The sequence below is a fragment of the Lycium ferocissimum genome, chromosome 2 (genome assembly GCF_029784015.1).
Source record: "Lycium ferocissimum isolate CSIRO_LF1 chromosome 2, AGI_CSIRO_Lferr_CH_V1, whole genome shotgun sequence".
Taxonomy (NCBI): Eukaryota; Viridiplantae; Streptophyta; class Magnoliopsida; order Solanales; family Solanaceae; genus Lycium; species Lycium ferocissimum.
Window position 1 is genome coordinate 56,434,249 of NC_081343.1, and position 27,822 is coordinate 56,462,070.

The 27,822-nt window shown below is 33.6% G+C and overlaps 2 protein-coding genes across 7 annotated transcripts; both read left to right on the plus strand.

Annotated features, from left to right (window-relative positions):
- Positions 1–1,017: 1,017 nt before the first annotated feature.
- LOC132046241 (putative PAP-specific phosphatase, mitochondrial) lies at positions 1,018–11,872 on the plus strand. Of its 5 annotated transcripts, none has more exons than XM_059436815.1 (9): positions 1,018–1,248; positions 1,326–1,428; positions 2,285–2,387; positions 2,869–3,077; positions 3,666–3,725; positions 6,722–7,104; positions 8,920–8,998; positions 10,058–10,129; positions 10,753–11,323. In XM_059436815.1, the coding sequence occupies exons 1-9, from the start codon at positions 1,154–1,156 to the stop codon at positions 10,768–10,770; spliced, it is 1,122 nt and encodes a 373-aa protein (XP_059292798.1). In that variant the 5' UTR covers positions 1,018–1,153; the 3' UTR covers positions 10,771–11,323. The 5 variants fall into 5 exon arrangements, 3 of the variants coding, with proteins under 3 accessions (XP_059292798.1, XP_059292796.1, XP_059292797.1); XR_009412670.1 differs by lacking the exon at positions 10,753–11,323 and adding an exon at positions 11,400–11,477 and having other exon boundaries at positions 1,019–1,248; positions 10,026–10,129; XR_009412671.1 differs by having other exon boundaries at positions 1,019–1,248; positions 10,026–10,129.
- A 13,267-nt stretch (positions 11,873–25,139) lies between these two features.
- LOC132046242 (transcription factor MYB102-like) lies at positions 25,140–26,962 on the plus strand. Of its 2 annotated transcripts, XM_059436816.1 has the most exons (4): positions 25,140–25,393; positions 25,502–25,631; positions 25,828–26,674; positions 26,721–26,962. In XM_059436816.1, exons 1-4 carry the CDS (start codon positions 25,261–25,263, stop codon positions 26,958–26,960), a joined length of 1,350 nt encoding a protein of 449 aa, XP_059292799.1. In that variant the 5' UTR covers positions 25,140–25,260; the 3' UTR covers positions 26,961–26,962. The 2 variants fall into 2 exon arrangements, with proteins under 2 accessions (XP_059292799.1, XP_059292800.1); XM_059436817.1 differs by lacking the exon at positions 26,721–26,962 and having other exon boundaries at positions 25,828–26,690.
- The last annotated feature ends 860 nt before the right edge of the window (positions 26,963–27,822 follow it).

Consider the following 27,822-nt stretch of genomic DNA (forward strand, 5'->3'; position numbering starts at 1 on the left):
TGTCTCTTGTACCTCGATTACCGTATTAGTTTGTTGCATCTACTGTTACTTATCATCATATTGTTTATTTACAGTATTTTGCCATTGTTACATTACTTTCATCAATTTTTGTTTGATTTTTTTTTCCTGCTTTCTCTTGAGCTAAGAGTCTTTCGGAAATTTTGCAAATAATCATACTACAAACCTTAAAACCTACCTCCCAAGGTCTCATTCATTTTTGTTTGTTTGCTCTACTCTCCCCGACTTCCTTATGTATAATCTTCTTTAACCACTGGGTCGTATATGAGAATACTTGTACCAAAATTTTCAGGTACGTTGTTGTTGTTGTTGTCACAATATTTAAAAATCATATGAAAAATTACCATAAAAAAATTATTTGAATTCGAAAGGAACGGAACATAAATTAGAGTGAGCACGCCGCATATAAATTAGTAGGCGTTTGGACATGCGATTTTCGCTCATGATGATGAAATCAGAGTTTGGACATGGATTGAGATGAAATTTCAAATCATCCAAAAGGCATGGTTTGGAATTCCAAATCATGATTTCAAATTTTTTTAAATGTAAAAGTTGATCCATAAGTTTATATTTTTTAAAAATAGATTCGTAAGTTGGTATATATATATACCAATCATGTTTACCAACCATTTATATCAAATATTAAAAGATCTACAAGTTGATAGTATATTTATAATAAATTGGTAATATATTTATAACAAGTTTACTCTTATCAACTATGTAGGAGGATTATATTAAAGAGTAGTTATACTACAACTCATATTCAACTTTCCATTTTATTAAACTAAAGTTTGATCAATTGACATTATACTTTTTAGAAAGGCCTTCTAATAGCGTATTAATTTTATTATGAACTAGACTTAGTCATTTGACAAGATTATACAAGAAGTGCGAAGGTTTTGATAATTTTCAAAACTTGTGAAGATTTTATGTCTAAAAAAAAAATCTAATTTGCATATCCAAACAAACTTCAACTTACAAATAATTGTGATTTCAAATAATGTACAAAAGGATTTCAGAGTGAGCACCTGCGGAGAACACAACTCACTCCCTAACACAGGAAGCTTACCCTTCCAACTGGGCCAATCCATGGCATTAGAAACCATGTACCTTTAGCAATAATTATTGTACCTCCATGGATCTCCTCCAATGCTCCACCATCCTGTTCCCTAAAACTCAACTCAATCGTCTCTTCCGCACACCACTTGGCCCATGCTTCGCTGCCATGAGGTCTCTCACAGCTGATTCCTCTGCTACTTCACTTTCCTTAACCGATTCTAAATTTTGTATACATTCTGTGTTTGCAGGTCAAGTTTGAGCCTTCCATTTCCCGGACAGAAAGCAAAATACTTTAAAGAGCTGGAAGCTGCTGTTGATGTTGTTGAGCGAGCTTGTCGTCTCTGCATTGATGTAAATTTCTTTTATTTACCTTAATTAGAGTCTGTTTGGATGGGCTTATAACTTATGGCTTGTGCTTGCCCAGTGTGATCCCACAAGTGGAGTCTTGGAAGGGTAGAATGTACGCAGATGGCTTTGTGGGGACAAGCATAAGCCATAAATTAGGAATGGTAACTTATGGTTTTTGGCTTAAATACAAGTGCTTAAAAACACTTTTTTTATCCTACTCAAACACTACAAAAGTACTTAAACACTATTTTGGCTTAAAAGCACCTAAAATACTCTTAGTATTGGAATGGAATGAGTCCAAGTAGAGGGGAATCGTTACAAAGGATTCATTCAGTTGACTTCAACTAGGTTGGTAGTAAGGCCAAGCTGTTTCATTGATTATGTTACTTAATTATCTTGAGGTGCATTTGGTTAATTGCTGTTAGTCAATTTTGTGTGCTTTCAGCAAAAAACTATTTTTTCCTTCAATAGACGGAATATCGAGCTAATGTTGTTGTATTTGCATAGAAAACGTATGTGGAAAGACTGGTTGATGCTGATTACTTTTTCTAATTAGGAACTTCCTCTCTGCTATTGTACAATTTGTTAATTTGGATTTAGTACTTGCAATTTATGTGAAGTGTTCTACAGTGTACTCAATGTTTAAGATTATTATAACGAGATGACATTAATCATTTAGTTCTGGTGAAATTTGATGTATGCTTTTGAAATCCAAATATAGCTTCAATAAGAAATAAAGTACAAGTGTGCCTCAAACAAGCGTTTTTCTTCGGGTAGGGGGATCAGTAGCTTGTCAAGTTTTGTTACCATTTTATCAATTGAAGTACTGGTTCTTTTTTTCTTTTTGTGTTATTTCTAGGTGAAGAGTTTGCTGTTCTCCAATGATGATAGGATTATTGAGAAAAATGACCAAACCCCAGTCACTATTGCAGATTTCGGTGTGCAGGCTTTGGTCAGCTTGGGTAATTCAACTTGCGTTTCTTGAATTCTTTATCATCTTTTCCTTGTTTAATTGACTTAAATGTGACTTCAGTTCTCAACAACACTTCATAAAATTGGGAAGGGGAAAAGACAACAAGCATGTTGAAGGTCTAATTTGTCTCACCTCATGCTTTTTCCTCTACTAAGAATGTTATTTCAACCTATTTACATGTTCTTGATTTGCTTTCTGCTTCATAGGGTAGTATGCATTGATACTGTCAGATGAAGGTGGAAGAGGGAGTATTATTTCGAAAATCAGCTTCCTTACATTGCCGCAATTGATTTCTCTTCATGACATGCATTTTTCTTGTTACATGAAAACGTACCTAATCAACTATCAAATAATCTAAGAATGATCAATCATGACTGACATTGTTTTGTTTCCCTTCTGACTCTCTTTCTTTATCCTCTTGGACAGAGCTAAATTGTTTCTTTTACTCGATCACTTCCTTATTCTGATAGAGATGAACAGACTCTTCCCATCCATTCCCTTGGTGGCTGAAGAGGACTCATCATTCTTGCGGTCAACTAATCTAGTTGGATCAGTGGTTGATGTGGTCGCGAATAAAGCAACTTTTAGAGACGAAGTAACAGAAGACAATGTCTTGAAAGCAATTGACAGAGGGGGAAAGGATGCTTGTAAGTTTGGGCCTAACCCAGCTACATACTGGGTAAGTTGAGATTGACTGTGGAGCAGTATTCACTAATTATCGTGGATAAACTCTATGCGCCCTTTAAAACCTTTACATTAAGAGGAAATTCCTGGGAAAAGGAAAAATAAATTTTCCAATTCCATTTTATGGGATACAACTTTCATTTTTTTTGCCATGCATGTTTAGTTGGTGGCGTCTTTGAAACATTTAAGAAGTTATTGAAAGGAAAATAGATGTATTTTTTCTTCCATCACTAGGGAAGACAAGCATCATACTATCCCGACAAAGGAAACAAAAGACTTATGTGGCCTTTGATAATCTCTATTTCGTGATATACACTGCCGCCTTCATTAACATTCATGCACAAATGACAATTAATATTTGTACACTAAGGTATAAGGGCCTATAATTCAAATAATTTGATGCTGGGAAGTGCTTTTCTAGTCTGATGGTGTCTATACTCTGGATGATTGTTTTATGCTTAAAAAGAAACATGACATTTAGCTTCCGTACCAATGAAACGTACAACAGAACCTGAATTTGTGTTTGCATCTTACTATCACGAGGTTGTGCACTATTTTATAAATTTTCATGGACCTGGTACAGGTACTAGATCCCATTGATGGGACACGAGGGTTTGTTAGAGGCGTTGAAGCTCTTTATGTGGTATGTCCTTAATCTATATTTTTCTCTTCTTATTCTTTTTCTGTGTCGTCTTTTATTTGCTCTTTGTTTCCCACCATGTCCAGAAAGACTTGCCATAGTTTATTGGTAATAGAGAAATTCAAAAACAGATGCTTTATACACTCTCTCTGGCTTCTCACCACATAAGTAACCCTGAAGCACAAATGAAATCCTCTTTTGTGAAGGTTTTCATGTGTCAAACAGGCCTTCTTGGCGACCATGAGAAGCATGCTTCCTTATTCGGAGCCTTCATTTTCCAAATTTGCCTCCATGGCCAGTTGACCAGCAACAGTTAGAGATGAGTAGTTGGATTTAACTGTGAAGCATCCCTTACTAGGAGCTTTGTAATAAAGCTTATCCTGACTACAAGCTACGCTTTGAAAGGATTCCGAGGGTTTTGTAATAAAGCTATCCTGACTATGAGCTGCGATTTGAAAGGATTCCGAGGGTTTCAAAAATTCAGCAAGTCTGCCCATCTCCCAATCATTCAAATGTCTTGTGAAATTGAAGTTCCATCTGTCTTGCCATGTATTACTGAACAAAGTGGAGTTAGACAACAAAGTTAGTCTGAATAAATTAGGGAGCTGTTCTTTTAATGGATCATGGCCAATCCATTTATTAATCTGAAAAGCAATCTTTTTATTTTGATGGAATGAAAAGCAATCTTTTTATTTTGATGGAATGAAAAGCAATCTTCCTGCCATCACCCACGCCGAAACCAATATTACTCAAAAAAATAGACTATAAAGCTCTAATATATTTCTAAATTCCTACCCAGGCGCCACCTTTGAACACCAGTGTCCTTCAGAGACACATTTTTCATTAGTTACCTATCTACATAATACCTGCTGTTCTGAATTAAATCTCCACAGCCATATCATCATTAAACTGTTGTTATGTTGGCCCAGGTTTCTACTGCCCAGACCGCTCTCTTTCTTGCTAGCAGTCTGTCACGCCTCAATATTGCGGCGGACATGATTGGCACCCGATCCTAACTCCCTGTTGGGCGAACCCTGTAGCTTACTGTCTGGTCATAGCACTTATTGAACTAATTGGAAATAACTACCCAACACGGTATTAACGGAGCATATCTGAATTAGGTACTGTCCTGGTTCGTTACCCACAAAAGGCTACTTTTCACTTAAGAGGGAACTATCCTGAAAGATGCAGATGCTCTCTCTTTGGAAAGAATCCTATTCACCTCAACGTTTTGACGTGTTCTGCTATAGTTCAACTATTACCAGTAGCTTGAGTCCGCGACACAAAAAATAAAAATAAAAATTGGAACTAAAATAAAACACAAAAAAAAAAAAAAGTTACAAAAGTAGGTTTCTGTGCGTGAAAGAGGCTGCCTTTTTTTTTTTTTAATAAGCTATCAAAATCACATTTTTTCCATACTTTGGGCAAAGATTAGTCATGTTTCAAAATCTCAAAATATCAATATTTTATATAGAACTTAATATCTGTTTTTGCGTACAATAATGTCGGCTCATTACATCAAGTATAACCAAACGTTTGGATCGTCATTTTAGGGGTTGTAAAGTGCCCCGAAGAAAATTTTGTTTGTTTGGAAACTTGTCATCTTTAAGTTTAAGTATCATATTTTATAGGGTTTTGATCTAAGTGTTTTATTATTTAGCCAAATCGAATGTACAAATAAAAATATTTTGATCTACCTTTAATTTTTTATATTATGTTGTTATTTTTCTTTTTTGTCTTTTTTGTTTCTGCTCTGTCTTTTGTGTAATCCGCATTTTTTTTAATATAATGTGTATTTTGTATTGTTTGGAAACTTGTTATCGTTATGTTTAAATATTATATTTGAATGTACAAATATAAATATTTTATTTAACAATAATTCATCCAATACGAGAGGTTTATACTAATTAAAAAATAATTCATTTCATTAAATTACAATACTAATTCAAAGCAATACAATACTAAATTACAATAACAATACAATCTTCAAGTTCTAGAGGCTCTATTATTTCGAGACGTGCTTGTACCACCACGGCCTTGTTGCCCACACGAACGCTTGTCATGGCCACATTACTTACATGTAGAGCACTTGCGAGAGTAAGTTCTTTCACTAACATCCATTTGATTGGGTCTACGACTCCGTGAGTTAATGCCCAATTTCTTGATGTAATCCTTGTTAGCAACCATCGAAAATGGCTCGTTTGGCCAATAAGCTTCATTACCAAGTGGGTGGAATTGGCCGGAATATGCTTTAAGGTAACTGTGGACCTTGTATTCCCCCGCCACATAACTTGTTACCGTTTTTGCCATTCTCTCGAAGCACTTTACAGCATGAGAACACGGCATGTGGTACGTTTGCCACTTACCACAAGTGCATGTTCTTGTTGCCTCATAAACGGTATGCACGTTTCCCCTCTTACCGTTGTAATTACCCGTCCTAACTTCATACACACGTTGAATGGGGTCATACTTGGTATGCAGTTTTTTTTTTTTTTTTTTTTTTTTTTTTTTAAGACTAAAATAGTCACGGATTCCCAGTAGCTTACTAATTTTCAATCAAATTACTCTATAGTACTGGTGGTATTAGTTCCATTGCTTTCAATAGTTTCTCTCTACTCATCAAACTGACAAGAATTCACATCAATTGGTGAAGGATGGGAGGAATGATGTAACAGGGGTGTGGTTTTGTGGGGGGGGGGGGGGGAGGGGGCGTGGTGCTGTTAGTCTTAAGCCTCAATTTTATCATACTTCTCTTTTTTGTATCCCCTCTTCTTCTTTGGTTACATTCTGTTTTTTTTTTTTTCCTGACAAACACGTCTCAGGTTAATGTAATTAATGTTTCTCCAAGCTAGAAGTCTTGATAACTAAACAGTCTCCGACATTATATACATTACTATATAGCTTTCCATTATAGCATGTTTTTTTAAGATTGTGAACTGCCTGAGTTGAGATTACGCCTTGGCATTTCTTCAATTTATTTGGTTAGGCTTTGTTGTTAGGTGGCTTTGGCTCTTGTGGTTGATGGACAGATTGTCTTGGGAGTTACGGGGTGCCCTAACTGGGATGAAGACTATTTTGTTAATTGTGTCACTGGGGTCCAAGAAACTGGAAACAATTTTTCTAGATCAGGGATGATCATGGTTTCTCATGTGGGTTGTGGAACGTGGAAACAAAGGTTGTCGGACATGTTAACCATCGAGTTGCCTCAAAGTTGGACAAGATGCTCCGTTGATGGATGCCAAGTACTTGAGGAGGCACGTTTTTGTACTCCAGAAAGTCAAAAGTGGGAATCATTTCCTCTATCATCCTCATTTAATGCAAAAACAAACTCTGAAAAAATAGGGAAAAGAGACATCCTTCTTGTGCCTGCATGCTGTGGAAGGTGATGTCTTCTTGTCAAAGATAAATCTCAGGCATTATTTTAGCAAGAATTTCTGCTTAGATGTATGATGAGCAATTCTGTTTTGCCTACCGTTGACATTTATGTAATATTTTCAAACTAGATAGGTCTCCGATTTCGTGGATGCAGTTTGAAATAGGAGTTGACATTTAAATAAAAATTGTGATACTAAACCTTATTAGAAAATAAGGATTAGATAAATGTGGATCTGAGGAAGAAAATTAATATAGCAGAATGAATCTATTAGAGCATTTTTTATTTGAATGCTGGTCACAAGCACACTTAAGTAGTTAAAATAGGATAAAACTGCTTTTACATGCTGCTGGCATAAGCACTTTTGTGGTTTCTGATACGATTTAAGCTGATATATTCTGAGCATAATTGCAACAACTCTATTATCACGGATCTTATACGTTACAAATACAAGGAATATCTTAATAGTTGTACCTTTGTAAAAGAAATTGTGTTTGTTCACCAAATTGTCGGAACCACGGATGGGAAGGGAAACATCTGGATGAATATTTTCCACCACCACTGAGCCTGATTTATTCCTTTGATCTTTGTTTTTCTTGGTTTCAGGAACTTACTGAAAAAGAAAAAAAATTCCTTGGTCTCAGGATTTCTTAAATTGTGCCTGTAACTGTTGAGCTTTCTTTCTCCCCCAAAATTGCTGCTACTTTAGGTTTTAGTGCTGGCAGGCATCTTTCAGACACTCATTTCATTGTGTACAATGGGTCTCTTCTCATGTCAAAAGCTCATGTTTACTTAAAATACTATTCTGGGGGGCAGTCTATTGCCTTTTGACAATTTCTGACTGAATAATGCGATATTTTGGTGTCTGCTATTCTTTAATGTCAGTCCATCATATCTGAAACTATTTGAGGAAAGTCCACCATACCTGAAACTATTTGACCAGCATATTGTTTACATAAGTTGTCTTCAAGTTAGTTATATAGCATCTGATTCTTGTTAATACTTACAAAAGCTTATAATCCCCAGTTCGTTACTTGACCTCTGTGGCCACACATTATTTCTTTTATTGAAATCCATCTATGATGAGTATATTTGTCCTTTATCTGTTTGATTAGTCTTGTCAAAGCACCACCACCCTCTTTCTCTGATTTGTTTCTTAGCAATATTTTGCTTTTAGCTGAATGTGGCATTACCACCGTCTAATTCATTTTCGACAGAGGCTCTGAATCACTTCCATTAGAGATCTAGGGACCCTATTTTACATTACCTCAGGACAGAATCGCAACGGTCGCATTCTGTATGTTCTTCCGTGATACTCTAAATTAGACTTCCTTATTGGATGAATTGTTGAATTGTGAATCAGTGAAGCGCGCTTTAAAAGCGCGCACGAGGCTCAAAACATGTTGAGCGCTTCTCGCTTTATGTGCGCTTCTCATCATCAAGGCTCTAAGACATACTTTTCCTTGCCAATGAGCCTCTCAACACTAGAGATTAATATTTCTCTTTATGTAATATTTTTCCAATTTCTTTGTCCATACATTTGTTATTCATCTTATTATTATTAATCTTGGACTAAACATATATTTATTTGTAGTTTTGCACCATTGCGCTTTCTTTCATTAAAGCCCGCGCTTCATTTGCGCTTTGCGCTTAAAGCCCCAGCTGACCTTAGAGCTTTTTGCGCTTTTCGCTTTTGATAACACTGTTGTGAATTTACCACATTGTCTTCTGACTCTCCTTTTACGGCTACAAACTAGTTATGTTCTCACATCTCTTTGATGGTTGTTGCACATTTCTTTAATGCAATTTTTTACTGCTCTGCAGTTTGTGCAAATATATGATGGTGGCTTCTGGTAGAGCATCTGTGTTTCTTCTTCGTGCAACAACCAGAAAAGTTATGAAGGTGATATTTAATTTCATACATAACCTGCAAGGGTGGCTCAGTTGGTTGAGCATGGGGCTTTCATAATGGAGCTCTCAGGTTCGAAACCCCATGCCTACGACAACTGGAGATTTGCCTTCTGGGTCGAGCTCTTCGCACGGGGTTTGCCTAGTGCGGGTTATCTCTACACAGGAGCAGGGTTTACCTTGTGCACATCCAAAGGGTTGCGGCTGCGGGTTCCTTTGTCATAAAAAAAAAAAATCACACATTATAGATAACTGCAGTCAAGTGAGCTTGTGCCTCATGTAAAAATGTAGGCTTCACAAATTTCACCTGGGTTAATTTTCTACCAACAAATAGGGAAGCTAAATTGTATGTTTACTTTAGGTCCAATGATAGCTAGGAGTCTTTTAGTCTTGTTAGATAATTATATTAGAGTAAAAAGTAAAAGCTTCAGGTAATAGAGAAACTGATGTTATAAATATTGGCTCAAGATTGGTCATACGGAACGTCATGGAAAGTAATGATTTATATAGCCAACCCCAACCAGCTTGAGATTGAGCCATAGTTGTTGTAATAAGAGAGTAACTAGTGCAGACTTTCTTGAGATTGGTAGTGGAGTTACATTGGTAATGCTACACATTTTCATGAACACAAGGAAAATAGGATACTGCACAAACTTTCTTGAGATTATGAGAAAGACATACTAATTTGGGTTATAGTCTCTAAAGTTATTTGGAGAAACGAGCCTCTTGAGGTTCTCATTGCAACTCATAACAAGCAATTTATATAATACTGTGTTTTAGTTTGAATTAGAGATTGATAAAAATATCTTAATGCTGTCACATTTGAAGTTTGAACAACAATATACTGCTATCATTGGTGCCAGAGAGCAAAGTTAAACAAGAAAATTTTATTTGACATTCGATAATTTTGTCTTAAAGTTGTTTCTTTCTTCCTTCGTTGGTACTTCAAGTTGACTGGATTTAATCAACCATCATCTATTGATGCCACTAGATCTATATATTCTTTCTTTTTGGGTATTCAGCATTCTGATATGAACATATGACTCCACTGAAGAAAATCTCTGGCTATGCCCCTGCTTGGGACCATGCTGCTGGAATCATATGTGTTCATGAAGCTGGGGGAAAGGTATGCGTCTCTCTGTTAGTAGTAGTCCTTTCTGTTTTCTATGCATCTCTCTGATGATATTCTTTTCTGCATACACATTAATCTTAAGCTGTCTGCTAATAATTTCCATTTATAACCAGTTCCTGAGAGAAAACAGAACAACTGGTATAATATTTAGTAAACCTACATAAAACTTAAATCCTATCGACTATCTTTTTATTGTATATCTCAAGATGTAGGTGTTATCTTCTTTTATTTTGGCTACTTCTAATGCAGGTTCGTGATCAAGGTTTAATGAACATATTTGAGACCTTGAGAAATGGTTGGTGGCGAAATCTTTTATACCACAGAACATAATTCCTGCGGTTTGCCTTAAAAAGAAAACAGAGTTCGCCTAATTATTAAAGTTTATCTTATCAAAAAGAAAAAAATTGCATAATTATTGAGGCCCATGTACCCTTAATCCGTTGGAGTTAATTATTTCCATCTTTAACACACACAAAATATTTTTATTAAGATAGAAGTATTGAGTAACAAGACAGGTTACCTTAGCTTTCTCATGGTGATGTAATCATGTCTCACAAATAAAAGAATAGATGTGGGAGATTCCACATCATCACCAACTGATGTGGGAGATTCAACAGGGGCATGCTCAAAGCTAGACATTTGGAGCGTAGACAATATAAATGGGGGCCCAACATCGGGTAAACAAAGAATTGAGATGGCTCTGGCTTGGCTACTATGATAAGAAAATGGACCTTGGTCTAACTCAACCCCAAAAGCTAGCTCAAGAGTTGAAGATTGCCCAAGACCCTGTTATAAAGAGACAATTAATCCATCACTAACCGATTTGGGAGATTCAACACTTTGGTATCTCCTTTGATATGATAATGAATATGTGCTACCTCATAAAAAATCTCTTCTGTTAATCCTCTAAGTTCGCTTATAGCCCCAGAGAAGCAATAGCTACATAAAATACCATGTGATCTATCATGCGATCTATTATTTTTTCATTCTTTAGATGACTCTATATACTAGTATCAAGCTTTTCCGTGGGCGTGTTACTATAAGATGTATCCTGTTTGCAACGTTGTTCATTTGGCACAGTAGGATGTAAAGTGAGGGAAATTTTCTGAGCGCTTTGATTTCTTCCTTGATTCTTCTTGTTGTAAAGGTTTTATTAATTAATCCTTTTCCTTTCTACTTGAGGGAAAATGTGTAGACTATCAATTAGCGTGTATCTTTTACTTGCTATTATCATAGTTATTCAGGACGCGGGAAATTTTTTCAGGTGACTGACTGGGAAGGAAGTTCAATTGATTTTGCAGCAGACCAAGTTGCACGGAGAACTATATTTCCTTCGGTTGGTTTTCTTGTGACGAATCATAGCTTACATAATGAGATACTTGGACTGATATCTTCAAATTCATCAATTAATTGATGGCATGGGGTTTCTGGTGACAAATCATACCGAGTTCTTTTTATCAACCTGTACTTTCTTCATAATTGACATTATATTGTTTCTTAGCAAATTTGTATTCTTTGGGCCTCAAGTGACTAATTCCACATAAAAATCCTTCAAGTTGGAGATCTTCATAGGGAATGATTAATTTATTATCTAGGAATAGATATCACTTCTGGAGCGGACTGCATTTCATTCTTTGCTCAGAAGCTGTAGTAACACAAGGATTGCTACTCATTTTTATCCATACAATGATTTTGCGTCAGGACAGCAGTATTCAAACGTTTTCATGCATATTGAAACAGACAACATTGTCAATTATCATTTTAAAAATCCATGCAATCGTATGGTGTCACGGTTTGTGTGCAGGATCTTTATAAACACTAAGCCATATGCTTCCCGGTTTCCTCACATGTTTGTATCTCTTCTAAATCTGCCATACGCCTGGCATAGCAAATGGTTCTCCACAAATTTTTTTGGTTGTAAAAGGAAAAATGGAAGATACAATGGTAAATAAATAGTATTGTGATAAGAACACATAACGTTGCGTTTCATTTAGGCCTCGTTTGGACATGATTTGAAACCATAGTTTGAAATCATGGTTTCGAACCATGTTTGGACATGCAATTTGGATATTTTAAGTTGTATTTTCTCTTATAGACATAAAAACCCCACAAATTGTGAAAACTATCAAAACATTCTTAATTCTTATACAATCTTACTAAATAAGCAAGTCATAGTTCATAACAAAATTAGTACACTACTAGAAGGCTTTTCTAAAAAATACAATATCAATTAATCAAACTTTAGTTCAATAAAAATGAAAATTTAACATGAATAGTAATGTAACTACTCTTTAATATAATCCTCCCACATAAATTAAAGGTTGGTAGACATAAATAAAGGTTGGTGGAAGTTAATGAGATTGGTAAATGATCGATGGGGGTAACTGTTACAAATATCTACCAACTTATGATTTTTTTTTTTTTACAAAGTTTAAACTTGTGGGTTAAATTTAATATTTAAAAAGGTTGAAACCATAGTTTCAAACCCCAAATCATGTCTTTTTGGATGATTTGGGGTTTGAAACTATGGTTTGAAACCATGAGTGAAAATGCATGTTCAAACGCTGGTTGGGGGTCATGGTTTCAAACCATGGTTTGAAAACGCATGGCCAAACACGTACTTAGCATCTTGACCTCTCCGCTTACGGCAAATTAAAGATCAGAGCCGGCTCAACCTATAGGCCACATAGGCAATTGCCTAGGGCCCCACAATTGTGGGGGCCCCACATTATTTTATACTATGTAGTATTTCTTTTTTTTAGGAGAAAAATTACCACGACTATCTTGTTAGCATAAAAATGGGAATAAAAAAATAAAAAAAACATAAAAAAGGAAGAAGAGGTCACCGTTTGGGATTGAGAGAGAATAATAAAAGTTAGTGATAGAAAGATGTAGAGTACTATTCATAAAGGCAATATTTTGACGCATGATTTCATGCCAAAAAATGATCTTTTCTCTAATAAATTATTGTACTTTTATATTTAACTTTTTAATTTTTTCTCATCACTATTTAACTTTTCCTCAATACTCATCACTTATCAAACACAAATTCTCTTTGATTTTTTATTCTTCAATCTCAACCAAACTCTTCAATCTCCATTCTCTATATATGCTCAAAATCAATTGATCGACACTATTTTAAGAGGGAAAAAGAGCCGAAGATATACTTTGGATTTCTTTTTTCAAGTTTTCAAGGATTGTGGATTTTGGAAGGCGAAAATTATTTTAAAATCAAGTTATCCATCTCTTGAATCGGGTTCTATGAAATGTCTTTTATTAGTTTTATTAGCTATCCGAAAAAAATTCTCAAAATTGAAATTGTCTTACCTAAGATCAACAATGCCTCAAGAAAAATTGAATAGATTAGCTATATTGTCAATTGAAACAGAATTATTAGAAGATATTGATAATTAAAAAATTATTAGTAATTTTGCGTCTCAAAAAGCTAGAAAATAAATTTTAGATAAATAAATACATATAATTTTTTAAAAGTTAAGGCCTCTCATTAGAGTTTGGCCCGGCAAATTAAAGATACTTAAAAGTTGAAACCAAATCAGAATTTCTCGATGTTCTAAGGTGCAATGACTATGTCTTTGCTTTGCATCTTATTTGTTATTAAGAAAATAATAATGTATACAAGTTCTTTTACTCAAAGTTAACTTTCTGCCTTCTTGGGCATTAATGCATGAGCGTGTTCTTCTAGGCTGAGAGTTTTCTCCAAATTCATCCGATCGACTCCAGATGTTAAAGATCTATTAATAATTAGAGTCAAATTAAATCCCTTTAATATTGGCATTTATTATGATAAAATAATTTGCACTTTGGGCGTGACCAATTAGACCCTATGCTTGTGACAATATTAAATGACCCCATTTTTTTTTGTCCTTGATGCTTTATGAATCTGAGACAACACACTGTTTGTGGTTCATGTTTCTTGCATTGAAAGCGCCCTGAATATTATTATAGTTATGGACTACCAATCATGCATGTCATCAAACTATTGGCTCTTTAGGTGAAAATTCTACTTATCATTAATTTTATATTATTTATCTCAGGGAGCAGGGTCACTTGAAATGTAATTCGTGGGATCTTTCCACAAATGTCAACTATTCTCTGAAGAACTCCACGTATACCCAATTAAAACGTTAAATTAAGCACTTAGACGGGCCCTACTGCTTGGAAAGATCTCGACTCTTCATGAATGCCAGTTGTCGTCCTTTAACAAATCTTTCATTAATTAATTCAAAGTTTTAAGTTTCCCAATATAGTATTATTCGCCAATTATGTGCTCGGATCTGCATGGATTATGTGGTTATTGAGTAAAATATTATATGCGGCTCTACTTAAAATAATTCTGGCACTCTATTGGTACAACATATACATATCTGGCTTAAATAATACGCTAATTAATTAGATATATCTAGAATAGAGACAAAAAGTGCCACCCGCAGGAGTCTTTTTTTTGTTTTTTTTGAGTCTCGTATCTAAAATTATACGTAGCTGGATAAACTACCAAGTTCCATCATAATACACACAGAAGTTTGAGAATAGAGTATTTAATGGAGTATTTGTTAGAGAATAGAATAGTTCTCCACAGAAAGAAAGAAAAACAACAAATTTCCATTTGATGAAAGAAAAACAACAAATTTCCATTTGATGGTAAAATCTGCGCAAAATGCATACGTTTGCTGGTCAATTTAGAGAGTAGATAAGTACATGTATTTTTGGCAACCATGAACACGCAAACACTAGCTTTTGGACAAGTAGTTATTAATCCAAGTATTAATTATTTATGTGAGTATCCGTTAAATCCATTAATTACTATACAACTACTCTTTAATGTGCGTGGACAAGTAGCTACACATGTGAGTGTGTGAGATATTAAGCGTTCGTCAATTAAGTATATTACTAATTGTACTTATTTGCACAATCAGCATTCTAGACTTAATATTATAGTTGAAAAATGGCTTCATGGCACCAAAATCTGCGACATCAGCCTAAGATTGTGCCTGTTCTAATGTGATTAATAAAATATTTGTAGGTTATTAGGTTAAGATTTCGTCAGTATAAAGAATAAACGCCATTCTTCCATATCTACTTGGTTAATTTTATACATGATCGATCTATGTATTTCCTACATATTTTTCAATCTAAGGAAATTACTTAGAGCTATCCATTAGAATATTCAAATTCTTTCGGAATGTTACTCTTAGACAGTGAAAGTTCTATATCTGAGAAACAGTTGGAATCATAGATGCGTCGCACCAATGTACGAATGACTTGACAATTACTTCGAAGTTCTTCTTTTTCTTTCCACCACTTTGAAGTTCTTGTTTACATATATTACTAGTTAATTGAATCTCAGAGGCGGAGCCACGATTTGAATTTTATATATAGGTTCAGGGGTCTAATCTGTTTAAGTTATTAGTTCTAAATTAATAATTTGTATATATAAATGGATTTCTTAAGACATATACAGGATTTGGATCCAAACTACTGGATTCGGCCAAACGCGTAACTGAAAGCGTAGCCCCCTCCCCCGACGTTTGATCCACTCTAATAGTAACGGACGATTATTTTGAAGATGGGGAGGAGGGGGGGGGGGGGGGTGAGCAACAATTTTGCTTGCCGGTTCAGTAGAACCTAGTAACTTTAATCTAGACCCTGTATTTGTGGTTAAAAATCCACATAATCTATATATATGTAATTTATCCAACACTCAATATGCTGTATTTTTAGAAATTCAGAATTCGTAAACTCAAAAATCTAGCTCCGTTATTATTGTTGAAGGTAGGGAATAGGAGTTAAAATAAACTTCTCGCATGGGAAAGGAAAAGAGAGCAAATTTCGGTGGAACCATATAAATAATGTTTGGTCTAATTGGTGTATAAAAAAAGATTGCAATGTTTGGTCTAAATTAACGTAGTGGGATGTAATGTGAGGCAGATAAAGGTAGAAGAAAGGGGAGATATGTGCATGCTCTACATATATAGATTGCATATGGTTATCGAGTAACATATTATATATTATGTGCATGGCTCTGCTTGAAATGCTACTGTCACTCTCTTGGGACACCATACACATAAAATGTTTATTTAATAAGCTGGGATTTCTTAAAATAGTAACAAAAAAGTGCCATCCACAAGCGCTTTAATTTGGTCTTGTAGCCAGAAATAGCCAACAAAACCTATCAATAACTTTAAAAAATGATCAAATTTCATAATGAAGAAGAAGAAGATTATCCAGGGTTAGTTGAAGGGTTTGTTGGAGAAATTGAACAGCTCGCCACACTGTAGAGGCGGATCTAGAGTACAACAGATAATGGTTCACGAATATAGATATACATATTTTAAAAATTCTACTAAATATTTACTATGTTATTTAATTGTAAACCTAGTTATTGTTGTAGTTAACTTTGGGTTTTTGTAGAAACCTATAAGTTTCAAATTTTGTATCCGCCTGTGAACCACAGGGAAGAGAACGCACTTCCATTTATTGATAGAATCCGACCAAAATAATTGCATACGTTTAATTTGTTGATCAATATTAGAACGTCGACGACAATTTCTTTGGCAACGATGAACAAGCAAACTCTAAGGTTTGGACAGGTAGTAACTGATTCGAGTATGTTTATGTAAGCATTTGTTAAATTAACTACCAAACCTACTCTATAATCTGACAAGTAAATTCCTCTTTCAGTAAGTCGATTTCAATCCATATTTTTAATCTTCTTTCAATTGGATCCTTTCTTGAGAAAATCTTGAATTAGTTGAAAGTTAAAAGCTGAAATTGGAGGTTCTGTTACAATTTGCAAATTGCAAGAGCGAGGTCGTAAATAAATAGTAAATTAATGAGAAGTAATTAGGATGTAACCATCTGTTATATTAAATATTAAACTTACTCCATAATCTGGGCAAGTGGTTATCAATTTGAGGATTTGAGAGATTATGTGTTCCTTAATTAAGTAATACTAATTGTACTATTCTGCACAATTCATCATTGTTAACTCAATTTTATAATTTGTAAATGCCTCCACGTACGACACCAAAATCTGAAGACAGTAGCCTAAGTTTATATGGATCACTTTCAATAAGATTAATACGGTGTACAGTGTCTCTGCTTAAGATACATATTCTTATTAGGAAATATTAATGCAAAGTACAGTGATCATGTATATATCAAGATGATGAAATAGCAGGTGGATTAAATTATAAACTAAGGGTCATTTGGTTGCTGGTTAGGAAGGAAGTTATTCATGTAACGCGTAACTTTTATAACTAGTGCAATGTAGGAAGGAACTTATTCATGTGTAAATTTAACGCATAGCTGGTGCAACGTTAGGTCGCCGACGGTGTTATATTAAGCCTGTATTAATAAGTTATTTTATGCGTGATAAAATGTGGAATAACAATACTTATATTAGCAGTATTGAGGATTAAACTATCTAAATATACAGATGCCCTTTTAAACTAAGTAATTCAGATATACCAATTATTCTTCATTATTAATCATCACTATATAAATAATTTCTCCACTATAATTTTTGCGTAACCCATATAACTAGGAGCATATATGTGTAACCCAAACGAACCCTAAGGAGTGAGAAGGGGACACACGCAAGGAGGAGCTAGGGAAGGATGGGATGTTGAGTCAAAATGAACAGCTTGCATGGGAAATGAACAGAAACAAATCATACTGTATACTTAAAATAATATTTGACCTAAATCTCACTCCGTAATAGAGATACAGCAGGGGCTATGTCAGGCAGATAAAAGAGAAGACACTATATACTTTTGCACATGATTCTATATTTATTAGGGGTTTCCCATTTCACATGAATATATATTACCTTTCCACGTCTAAAATATATACCATCATCATAGAGGCGCCCGAATTCTTGTGATTCAAATCAAAATACTACAATCCTTTACGCACACCACGCGTCTCAATTTTACAACTTTGCATACTCTCTTCCATCCTTTTTCTTCCCCTTAATAGATTTTTCATCTTTTTTATATCTCTCGTGGTTTAAATATTTTGTATTATAAACATCGTTTATATGAAGTTAATTACAGTACACTTTTTATAATAAATGGATCTTACAGAATACACTTCAAAACAGTTTACACCTAATGGTAATTTCAAAACCAATTTTGAAGATTTTCTCTTGCAATCAGTAATTAGGTGATTTTCTTTAACTTAAGAGAAAGGAAGAGATACCTTTGCTGATATATGATCATATCGATAATGAAGACTATGAAATGCCAAAATTTCATCACAGCCTTATTAATTATATAGAATACTTTAACAGAGCAAGATATGATCTACAGAAATTAAATTGGATGATAATTCTAGGCGCTTTTTATGTTTAATTAACAACAACGAGAAAAGGTCGAGATTTTAAATCTAAGAACTCTCACATCAGAAAACGTATGAGATTGATTTCTCGTCTTGTGGTCCTAACTACGAAGAGGCTAAGGGTATAAAATGAGGACACGTATCAGGTCTTTAGGTTTTATTTATTTATTATTAAAAAGATAATAATAGCATCGCGTACTCATTTATGAATAATTTTATAACAAAGACTTGATGCTAATTAATCGGATTGGATCATACGTCCACTAGCCTAGAGAGCCATGATTTCTTTTAATTTATTTTTCATTTTTTTGTACTTTATCACAAACGATTACTAAAGTGGTATATTTATTTCCATATTGATTTAGTTTGACTAATAGGAGTATATCTTGAGCCACTTTTGAGCCGCTATTGTTAGCTTAAATGGCTTGTAATAGTAGTCTTAATAGCTTGAAATAATAAAGTTTAGATAAAGTACCCGTTGTCTTATGCACTATCTCAACAGCGTGAACGTAAACTTCCCTTTAATGCACAGTACGATTATATTATATGGTTTTAAAAGGGGACGCATGTCGTACTAAAATTTATATATTTTCAAAACTCGAATTCGAGACCTAATTAGCAAAAGGAAAAAATATATATGTACAGTGAAAGATGTTCATTTTTTTTCATTGTTTTGCTTAAAGCCAGAATGTGGTCTACATAAGAATACAGTGATATAACTAATTATTGGTATATGGTAGTGTACTCATACAACTCATGCGACCTTGGATTCTTCAGTCTCTTTTCAAGCATACAAAGTCAACAAACTTCAATCCAATAGCCTCCGTTTCATTTCAAATCGACTTGATTGCCATGTGAAAGGGAAAGGGAATTTGACTTCTTTTAATCATAAAGTAATAATGATTAATTAGGGTGCTTCATCGATGAACATTAACACAAACAATATATCTACTACTATCACTTCTGCTCTATTCACTTATATTTTCTCCATTTTGAAAATAACGGATCAAGATGAATCCTGTTTATTCTAGAAAACTTTCAAATTAGTTTTTGATAATAGACGAAATATAACTACTAGTATTAATTTGAGTTAATACGTTTAGACCTGTAAAGGAGAAGAAGGAAAAACAAAAGATCTAGTATATGATTCTATTTAAGTGAGAGATTATAATAATTGATGAAAACGTGATTAATTAAATAAAAGTATGTTATCTCTAACGGCTTAAATTTTTAAATAAAATGGTTACACATTTTAATTTTCAATAAGGCAGAGATCCTGATTTCGAGGCGAATTCAAAGACAAAAGCACTTTATATCTTAAACTTTCTACTAATAAATATTCACTTTAATTTCTAATCGCTAATTAAACTTTCAGTGGTCGTTTGGTAGGTAGTCAAAATTATCCTGGGATTATAATCCCGAGACTAATTTATCCCACTTCTTGGGATTATTTTATCCCATCTGAGAGATAGGATAAAATAATCCTAGGATAAGTGAGATAAGGTGGGATATCCCACCCTTAGGATAAGACTTCATTTTGTACCGTATTTGGTAGAAGGTATAAATTTATCCCGGGGCAAATTTATATCTCCTACCAAATACGGTATAAAAATTTAATGCTGGAATATCCCAGCCTATATCATGCACCAAACGACCCCTCAGTGAATAAGTTCTCCATCTTAGCGAATTTATGATGCTATACATAACGTCAAATCAAGTTCTAGTCTATTTTCGTGTGGGAAAAAAAGGCACTTCATGGAATAAATTAAATTTTAGAGGTACGGACAGCTATATATGACATAAAGTAAGGTTCCAATTAAAGACTAATTTGTAAGGCTTGGTTACATGTTCTTGCTGCACATCATTTATATCTTTTCGAAGGCCACGTCATTTCTTTTTCTGTACTTAACTTTTTTTCCAAGTTTGACCATAATAATTATGCTACACTATAGTCTTGTTTTTAATGCTAGTTCAGTGGTAGTTCTCATGATGGGAGTCTTGAAAACAGCCATGATTGATTCACTTCTGACTAATCAGGCCATTATTTCAGTGAAATTTTAGACAAAGTCAAATACTCCCGTTTAGACAAAGAATTTAAAAAATGTAGGCAAAACATACCATAAATATTTGTGCGATAATAAATTATATTTTTAAAGATAAAAAGAGAGTTCTAAAGTTAATTTTTTTTTTCCGAAAAAGACTCAAATATGCCATCAAATTATAGGAAATGACTCATTTATGCCACTCATCAATAGTTTGGTTCATTTATGCCATCAAACTATAGGAAATGACTCATTTATGCCATCGAACTATAGAAAATGGCTCATTTATGCCACTCATCAATAGTTTAACTCATTTATGCCATCGCCTACTATCAAAATGACTCATCGATGCCATATTTCATTAAAACTGATTTTACAATACCATATATGACACGTGGCCTCCAACTAGATTATGGTTGTGGCTTGTGGGTGGACAAGGTGTATGGATCGATTTTTTTTATTAATTTGGTATTTAAAATTGGACTGATTTAATTAAACGACGTAGACCTCTAATTGGAGCCACGTGTCATATCTGGTATTATAAAACCGGTGTTAATGAAAAATGGCATGAATGAGTCATTTTGGTAACGGACGATGACATAAATAAGTCAAATTATTGATGAGTGGCATAAATGAGCCTATTTCCGATGCGATAATGGATTTCCTATGGCATAAATGAGCCATTTCCTATAGTTCGATGGCACAAATGAGCCAAACTATTGACGAGTGGCATAAATGAGCCATTTTAGATAGTTGGATGACATATTTGAGCCTTTTCCCTTTTTTTTTTCTAAATATTATTTTGACCTGTTTGGCCATGCAAATTTTTTACTTTTTTTCGAAAAATTATTTCACTTTATTTGAAAATCAATGTCTGGCCATGAAAATTCCAAATACAATTTGAAGTTGTATTTGAAATTTGAAAAACACCTAAAACCTTGTTAATTTTTATTTTTTTCTCACTTTTTTCACTTTCAATACATTCAAGCAACCAATTATTATTTGCAAAAACTATAACTACACACAACTCCATCTTCAATTCCAACTTCAAAATTTCATATAAAGTGAAAAATATTTAATTTTCATGGCCAAACGCTACCTAAAATCCAACAAGCTTCAAAAGTCTTTGGCGTGTTCTTAAACTTATTATTCAATCAAGCTATGCCACATAAAATTGATCATAGTTTGGCAATCACCAATCTTATTTTCTTCCCTCCCTTTTATCCCCCAAGACTACCAATACATACTACTGTAAAATTTTAACTGAAAGAGAAGAGAAAAGTTGATAGAAATAGAAAAGAAAAGAATGATTTACACCCAAGTCAACGCGCAAATAGAGCACAAACATGGCTTGACAGAGCCGGGTTTGAAATGAAGTCATAGAGAAAAATGGATTGGGCTGCTCTCCATTTCCCTTCTCTCCATTTCCCTCAAGTTCTACTTTGGATTAGAGACACATGGTATGGGTTAAAATTAATGGCTAAGATTTAATTGATTAAAACAATGCCCTAATCATGATTTATATAATTAATAACTTATCCATAAATATATTAAGAATATTTTCTCTCTCTTCTTATTTTATTTTTCCTACGAAGTAAAATATCTTTTCTTTACCCGATTAATTTTCCCACTTAATTTTTTTTCCTACGCAGAAATAGACCCCATTATTCAATTGGTAATTGTATATTTCTGAAAGAGTTGTCTATATTCTGTAAAATATCACCATTAAAGAGTTGTCGTAATTGAAAAAAATAGAGTATTAAAATAAGAAGAGAGAGAAAATATTTTTAATATATTTATGAATAAGTTATTAATTATTTAAATTATGGTTAGGGCATTGTTTTAGTCAATTAAATCTTAGCCATTAATTCTAGCTCATGCCATGTGTCTCTAATCTAAGGTAGAACTTGGGGAAAATGGAGAGAAGGGAAATGGAGAGGAGCCCAATCCCAGAAAAATGTGCGAAGCCAGCTGTTAATTAAGTCACAGTAAGTATATTAAGTTATTACTTTCTCTATTTCAATTTATTTGTCTTTGTTTGATTGAGTATGAAATTTAAGAAAATAAAGATTTTTGAATATTCTTGTCTTTACCAAAGATATATACAGAGTATATATAAAGTACTAAAATGTACTTTAATCTTGAGATCTTAAACATGTCATGTGAAATATTAAAATTAAAAAATTGTCAAATTAGAAGAAAAAACATTCCTTATTTGAAAGACTTTAAAAAAAAAAAAAAATTGAAACGGATATAATACTAAAAACATGTACTTGCACAAAAGCTTAGGGATCGAGAAGTCGGATGGACGCTGCAGCAGAACCAACAAATTATATAAAGAGATTAAAAAAAAATATTAGGCTGTGATAATTGAGATTTAACCATGAATTCAATTATATAAGGGGTTTGAAAATAAACATTAGAATGTGACAAACTGTTTTTTTTTTGCTATACTATAATTTTTCTTTATATTAAGATAATTCAACAGTAGATATACAGTTAAAAGAATTTACTTTTACTTTATTTACCGATATAAATCTCAAACTTTTCTTTACCTAGCTAGCTCTGCCACTGGGTAATGGTAAAAGTCTCTAAATATACAAATATATGTATGTTATACATCTATTGACTTGATGTAAATTGATTCTGATACGTGTAAGTTTTTTACCGTTATAATACGTGGTTTCTTCAAATATGATGACATCTAACAGTAATCCTGTAAACAAGATAACCCGCAGGAAAATGATGTATTTGATGGAGAAATAAATAAAAAAAATGAAAAGAGTGACCTTCAAAATCAAGAGCTTAATAAGGGTGCGTTGAAGCATATTTCTCGCGCGGTCCTTTTGCTCTTATACTGATATGCTTGATATATTGGATGGAAATTGTTTAATTTACTACCATCTAGAATAACGAACTACTCCGGATGGGGATATTTTTATGTCAACTATAAAAAGATGCATTTGCTATATATCTTGGCCTTAGTACAAATATCACTATTAGAAATATGGCTTTTTGTGATGGAAAATTGCCGTTAAAAGTTCAAATCTAGCCGCTATAAATTAATACGAGGGGGGGAGAAAATTGGTTGTTATCGAGCGTTAAAAGTTCCGTCATTAATAGTTGACGACCTAATTTCAATCCGATCGTTAAAGATTCTTTAGCAGCAATATTTTTTACACTATCAGTAGAACTTTAATACACGTGTCCCCACACACACATATATAATTATACTATGGAGGTTTTTTTGTTTTTTTTTTTTTTTTGACAATATCTAGGACTAGTTTTTATTAATAAATAAAAGTGAACCTCAAAGAGAAGAATACAAGAAAGGGGGCTAAGCCTTACTTTACTAATCCTAATGAAGTGACAAACCTCTACCAATTAACAAAGCATGAAGAAAATAAGAGCTAGACAAAACTAGGTATTCTATGATAATCACATAGTTTATAATACACTCTATGATGATATTACAAATGAGGATACTTAAGTAATGAAAAAATATAAAAGGCAAGAATAATGTTGAGTTATCAACCTCAAACTTCATTTTATATATGTATGAACTAAAAAAGATAGTTTGTCCATCTAAAGTAACCTGAAGGTTTTCTTCTTGTCTTCTTCTTCAAATCTGTCCAACAACACTTGGTACTCCATCACTTCTTCTTGGATTTATTGGATCTTGTTAAAATTGTTGACACTGTCATCTGATTCTGCTTTGTCAGTCGCATTGGTTGGTGTCTTGGAACAAATTCCTTAGTCACCTTACCATCCCAATTATGCTGCCTTTCATATCTTCTTTTGTCTTTGTTGCCTAGGTGAGCGATCCCTATCCTTGGCTACCTTATCAAAGCATATCATCCTCATATCCCCATCGAACAAGTCATCGCCTGAGTTATACTATAGAGTTTAAGTAACATAGTGTAAATAATTTTTGCACAATCAGATTATTTTTACATACTATAGTAACATATATTTTGTTTTAAGATTTCAAATTCCACATTTTAAGGAGACTTACCTATAAATATTATTTGAATGACTTGATGGTATAAGAAAATATTTACATTGATGGTGTAAAAAACTTAAACTCAAAATTATATATACACAGAAAATAAAGGGAAAATGTACGCCCCGTGCTCATTTTTACCGTCCATAATAGACTTTGCATTCTCCTTAACAAATAATAAACGAAGTGCATATTTTAACATAATATTCATATTAATTGATATATAGTCTCTGTGAACTTGAAAATGATTTGGGGATTGACTAATTACTGTTAAGAGTAAAACATGAAAAAGAAATTGTCCTTTTGTTGATAAGTTAATGGGAACAAGTAAAAGTGAAGTTATTTTTAGTATAGCGAATAATTAAAAGAAAGGAGCAATTTATTTTATGCTACAATACTATTTTGGATGTTTTGGGGATTGGGCAGGCTATACAGAGATTGTTGAATTCACACTTTGTTCTTAAAAGAAAAGGGACACGTTGCCGTAGTGATTAACAGAGGACGGCCACCGAATCTCTTTGACTTTCCCCTTTTCTAATTCTACCGCTCACTATATATACCCCTTCATACTTTCATCAATAGGGAACTGCAGCTAATTCTCTCTTAATTATTTCTTCTCCTCCACAAACACTTATCAACTACTACTCTCTTAATTTCTCTCTGTGTATTCTTTTGAGAACAAAAACTTTAAAAAAATCCCAAGTGAAACTACTATACTCACCATGGGCAGAGCTCCTTGTTGTGACAAAAATGGACTTAAGAAAGGTCCATGGACCCCTGAAGAAGATCAAAAGCTCATTGATTACATTCAAAAACATGGCTATGGTAATTGGAGGACTCTTCCAAAGAATGCTGGTATTTTTCTTCTCTTATTCTTTTCTACTCAAATTAATCATTCTTCTACTTTTTCATTCATCAAGCTACTAATAACTGAGTTTAACAATTCTTTTGGTAATTGTGTAGGGCTGCAAAGGTGTGGAAAGAGTTGCAGGCTACGTTGGACCAACTATCTAAGGCCAGATATTAAAAGGGGAAGGTTCTCTTTTGAAGAAGAAGAGACGATCATTCAACTCCATAGTATTTTAGGCAACAAGTAAGTTTCTTCATTTAATTAATCAGAACTTTGAGAAAGATGTATGTACTTTTTGGGGCCACAACATAGTACTTATTTTCTTCATAGCGTTGGACTTTTTCGCATTTATAGATTCTTATTTTTACATATCCAAGTCTTTTGTCATGTTCCTAGAGTTTGATTCTAACTTGTGATGTGTTTTTTTTTTGTACCTTAGGTGGTCTGCTATTGCTGCACGTTTGCCCGGTAGAACTGATAACGAAATCAAGAATTATTGGAATACTCACATCAGAAAAAGGCTTTTGAGAATGGGAATTGATCCAGTGACTCACAGTCCACGACTTGATCTCCTTGACCTTTCTTCAATTTTACACCCTTCACTCTACAATACTTCATCTCACCAAATGAATCTTTCAAGATTGTTAGGCCATGGGCAACCTTTGGTAAATCCTGAAGTCTTGAGATTAGCTACTTCTCTTATATCATCCCAACGCCAAAACTCAAACTTCTTAATCCCTAATAATCTTCAAGAAAATCAAATTTGCCAAAACCAGTTGCCACAAATGGCCCAAAATAACCAAATTCAAGCCCCTATTCAAGATTTTCCAAGTTGCTCAACTTTAAGTACAACCCCATGTGTACCATTTTCTAGTGAAGCTCAACTCATGCAGCCACCAACAAATATGGAACAATTCTCATCAAATCTTGAAAACTTTAGCTCGCAAAATTGCCAAGTTAATGAATGGCAATTAAGCAATGAAGTGCCTAATTCAAATTTAACGGATGATTATTTTGCTTTACAAAATTATGGGTACTATGATCCACTACCCTCCGACGGTTCGACATTTCAATCTAATGACAGCAACAACAACAACTTCAGCTTCCAATCAGCTGCTATGTCGAATTTATCGACGCCTTCATCAAGTCCTACGCCATTGAATTCAAACTCGACTTACTTCAACAACAGCAGCAGCAACACAACTACTGAAGATGACAAAGATAGCTACTGCAGCAACATGTTGAACTTTGATATTCAGAGTATCTGGGATTCTACTAATGAATTTGTGTAAATTTTTTTTTTTTAAATGGACCAGACAAACAGTTCGGAAGATCTGTTTTTTTTTTTTTTTACCTCTGAGCTTTTGCACATGTTGTTTCCCGGACAAAAAAAATAAAAAAAGAATTACCTCTTTAATTAGGTGCTTATTAGTTTCTATTTTGTTAACCTCATTTTATCACGGGAAACACTTATTCTTTGTTTCCCTATCCAAATTAGAAGTTCTCTGTACAATAATGCAGCTTATACCCAATTTGATTGTCCTCTTTATTATTTTGTCACTGACCATGTGATTTTTTTTTAATTGAATCACAAGAAACAAGAGAAACAAAATTAAAAACATTTAAAAGAGAAAAAAAATGGAGTAATAGACAGATGATGCTTGTCTCATTTCTTGTATCAAAGACTTTCCATAACCATCAATTCATCCTTCAATTACTATATTTTCAACATATATAAAATAAAGATATTATAATAATCTATACACTACGTAGTGTCATGAGACAAGAGTCTTCTAAAAATAAAAATATTAGAGAAATCAAGTTATGATTTAGTTTTAAATATTTTAATAATTGCATGGATAGACAGCTCATAACCAAAGTCACAATCATATCAAAGACTTTCCTTATTTACTCTTTAATTTTTTAAGAAATCAATAAAATAATACATTTTTTTTTAATATTGTCAAATAAATATTGTCATCTCAGTGGAAAAGTGACTCCATTACTCCAAATGGTCGATAATCTTCTAATAATGGAAATACAAGATCTAGTTAATCTTTTTATATTTTAGACGGCAAATATGGTTTCATAGATCCCAACAGTCAAACACCGGCGAAAACGCCGCTGACTACGGTGGCCGGAGATTAAAATAGGGGACACGTGTTCTCTCTGGTTGTCTTTTCACGTACAACTAAAGTAATCTATAATTGCATGGGTTGTCTATTATAAAGGGATAGCTTAAATACTTAGAAGCTTTGACCAACGGAGTTGTACGTGGCAAAGTACCAAAGGTTTCATTAAATGGGACCACACCAAGAAGAAAAAGAAAAAATTATGAAATTAATATGAGAAAAGAAACCTCCAAATAATTACTAGCTTTATTGAAAATCTAGGCGTGGCTCTTGTGCTATTTTATTGTCATTATAAATAAACC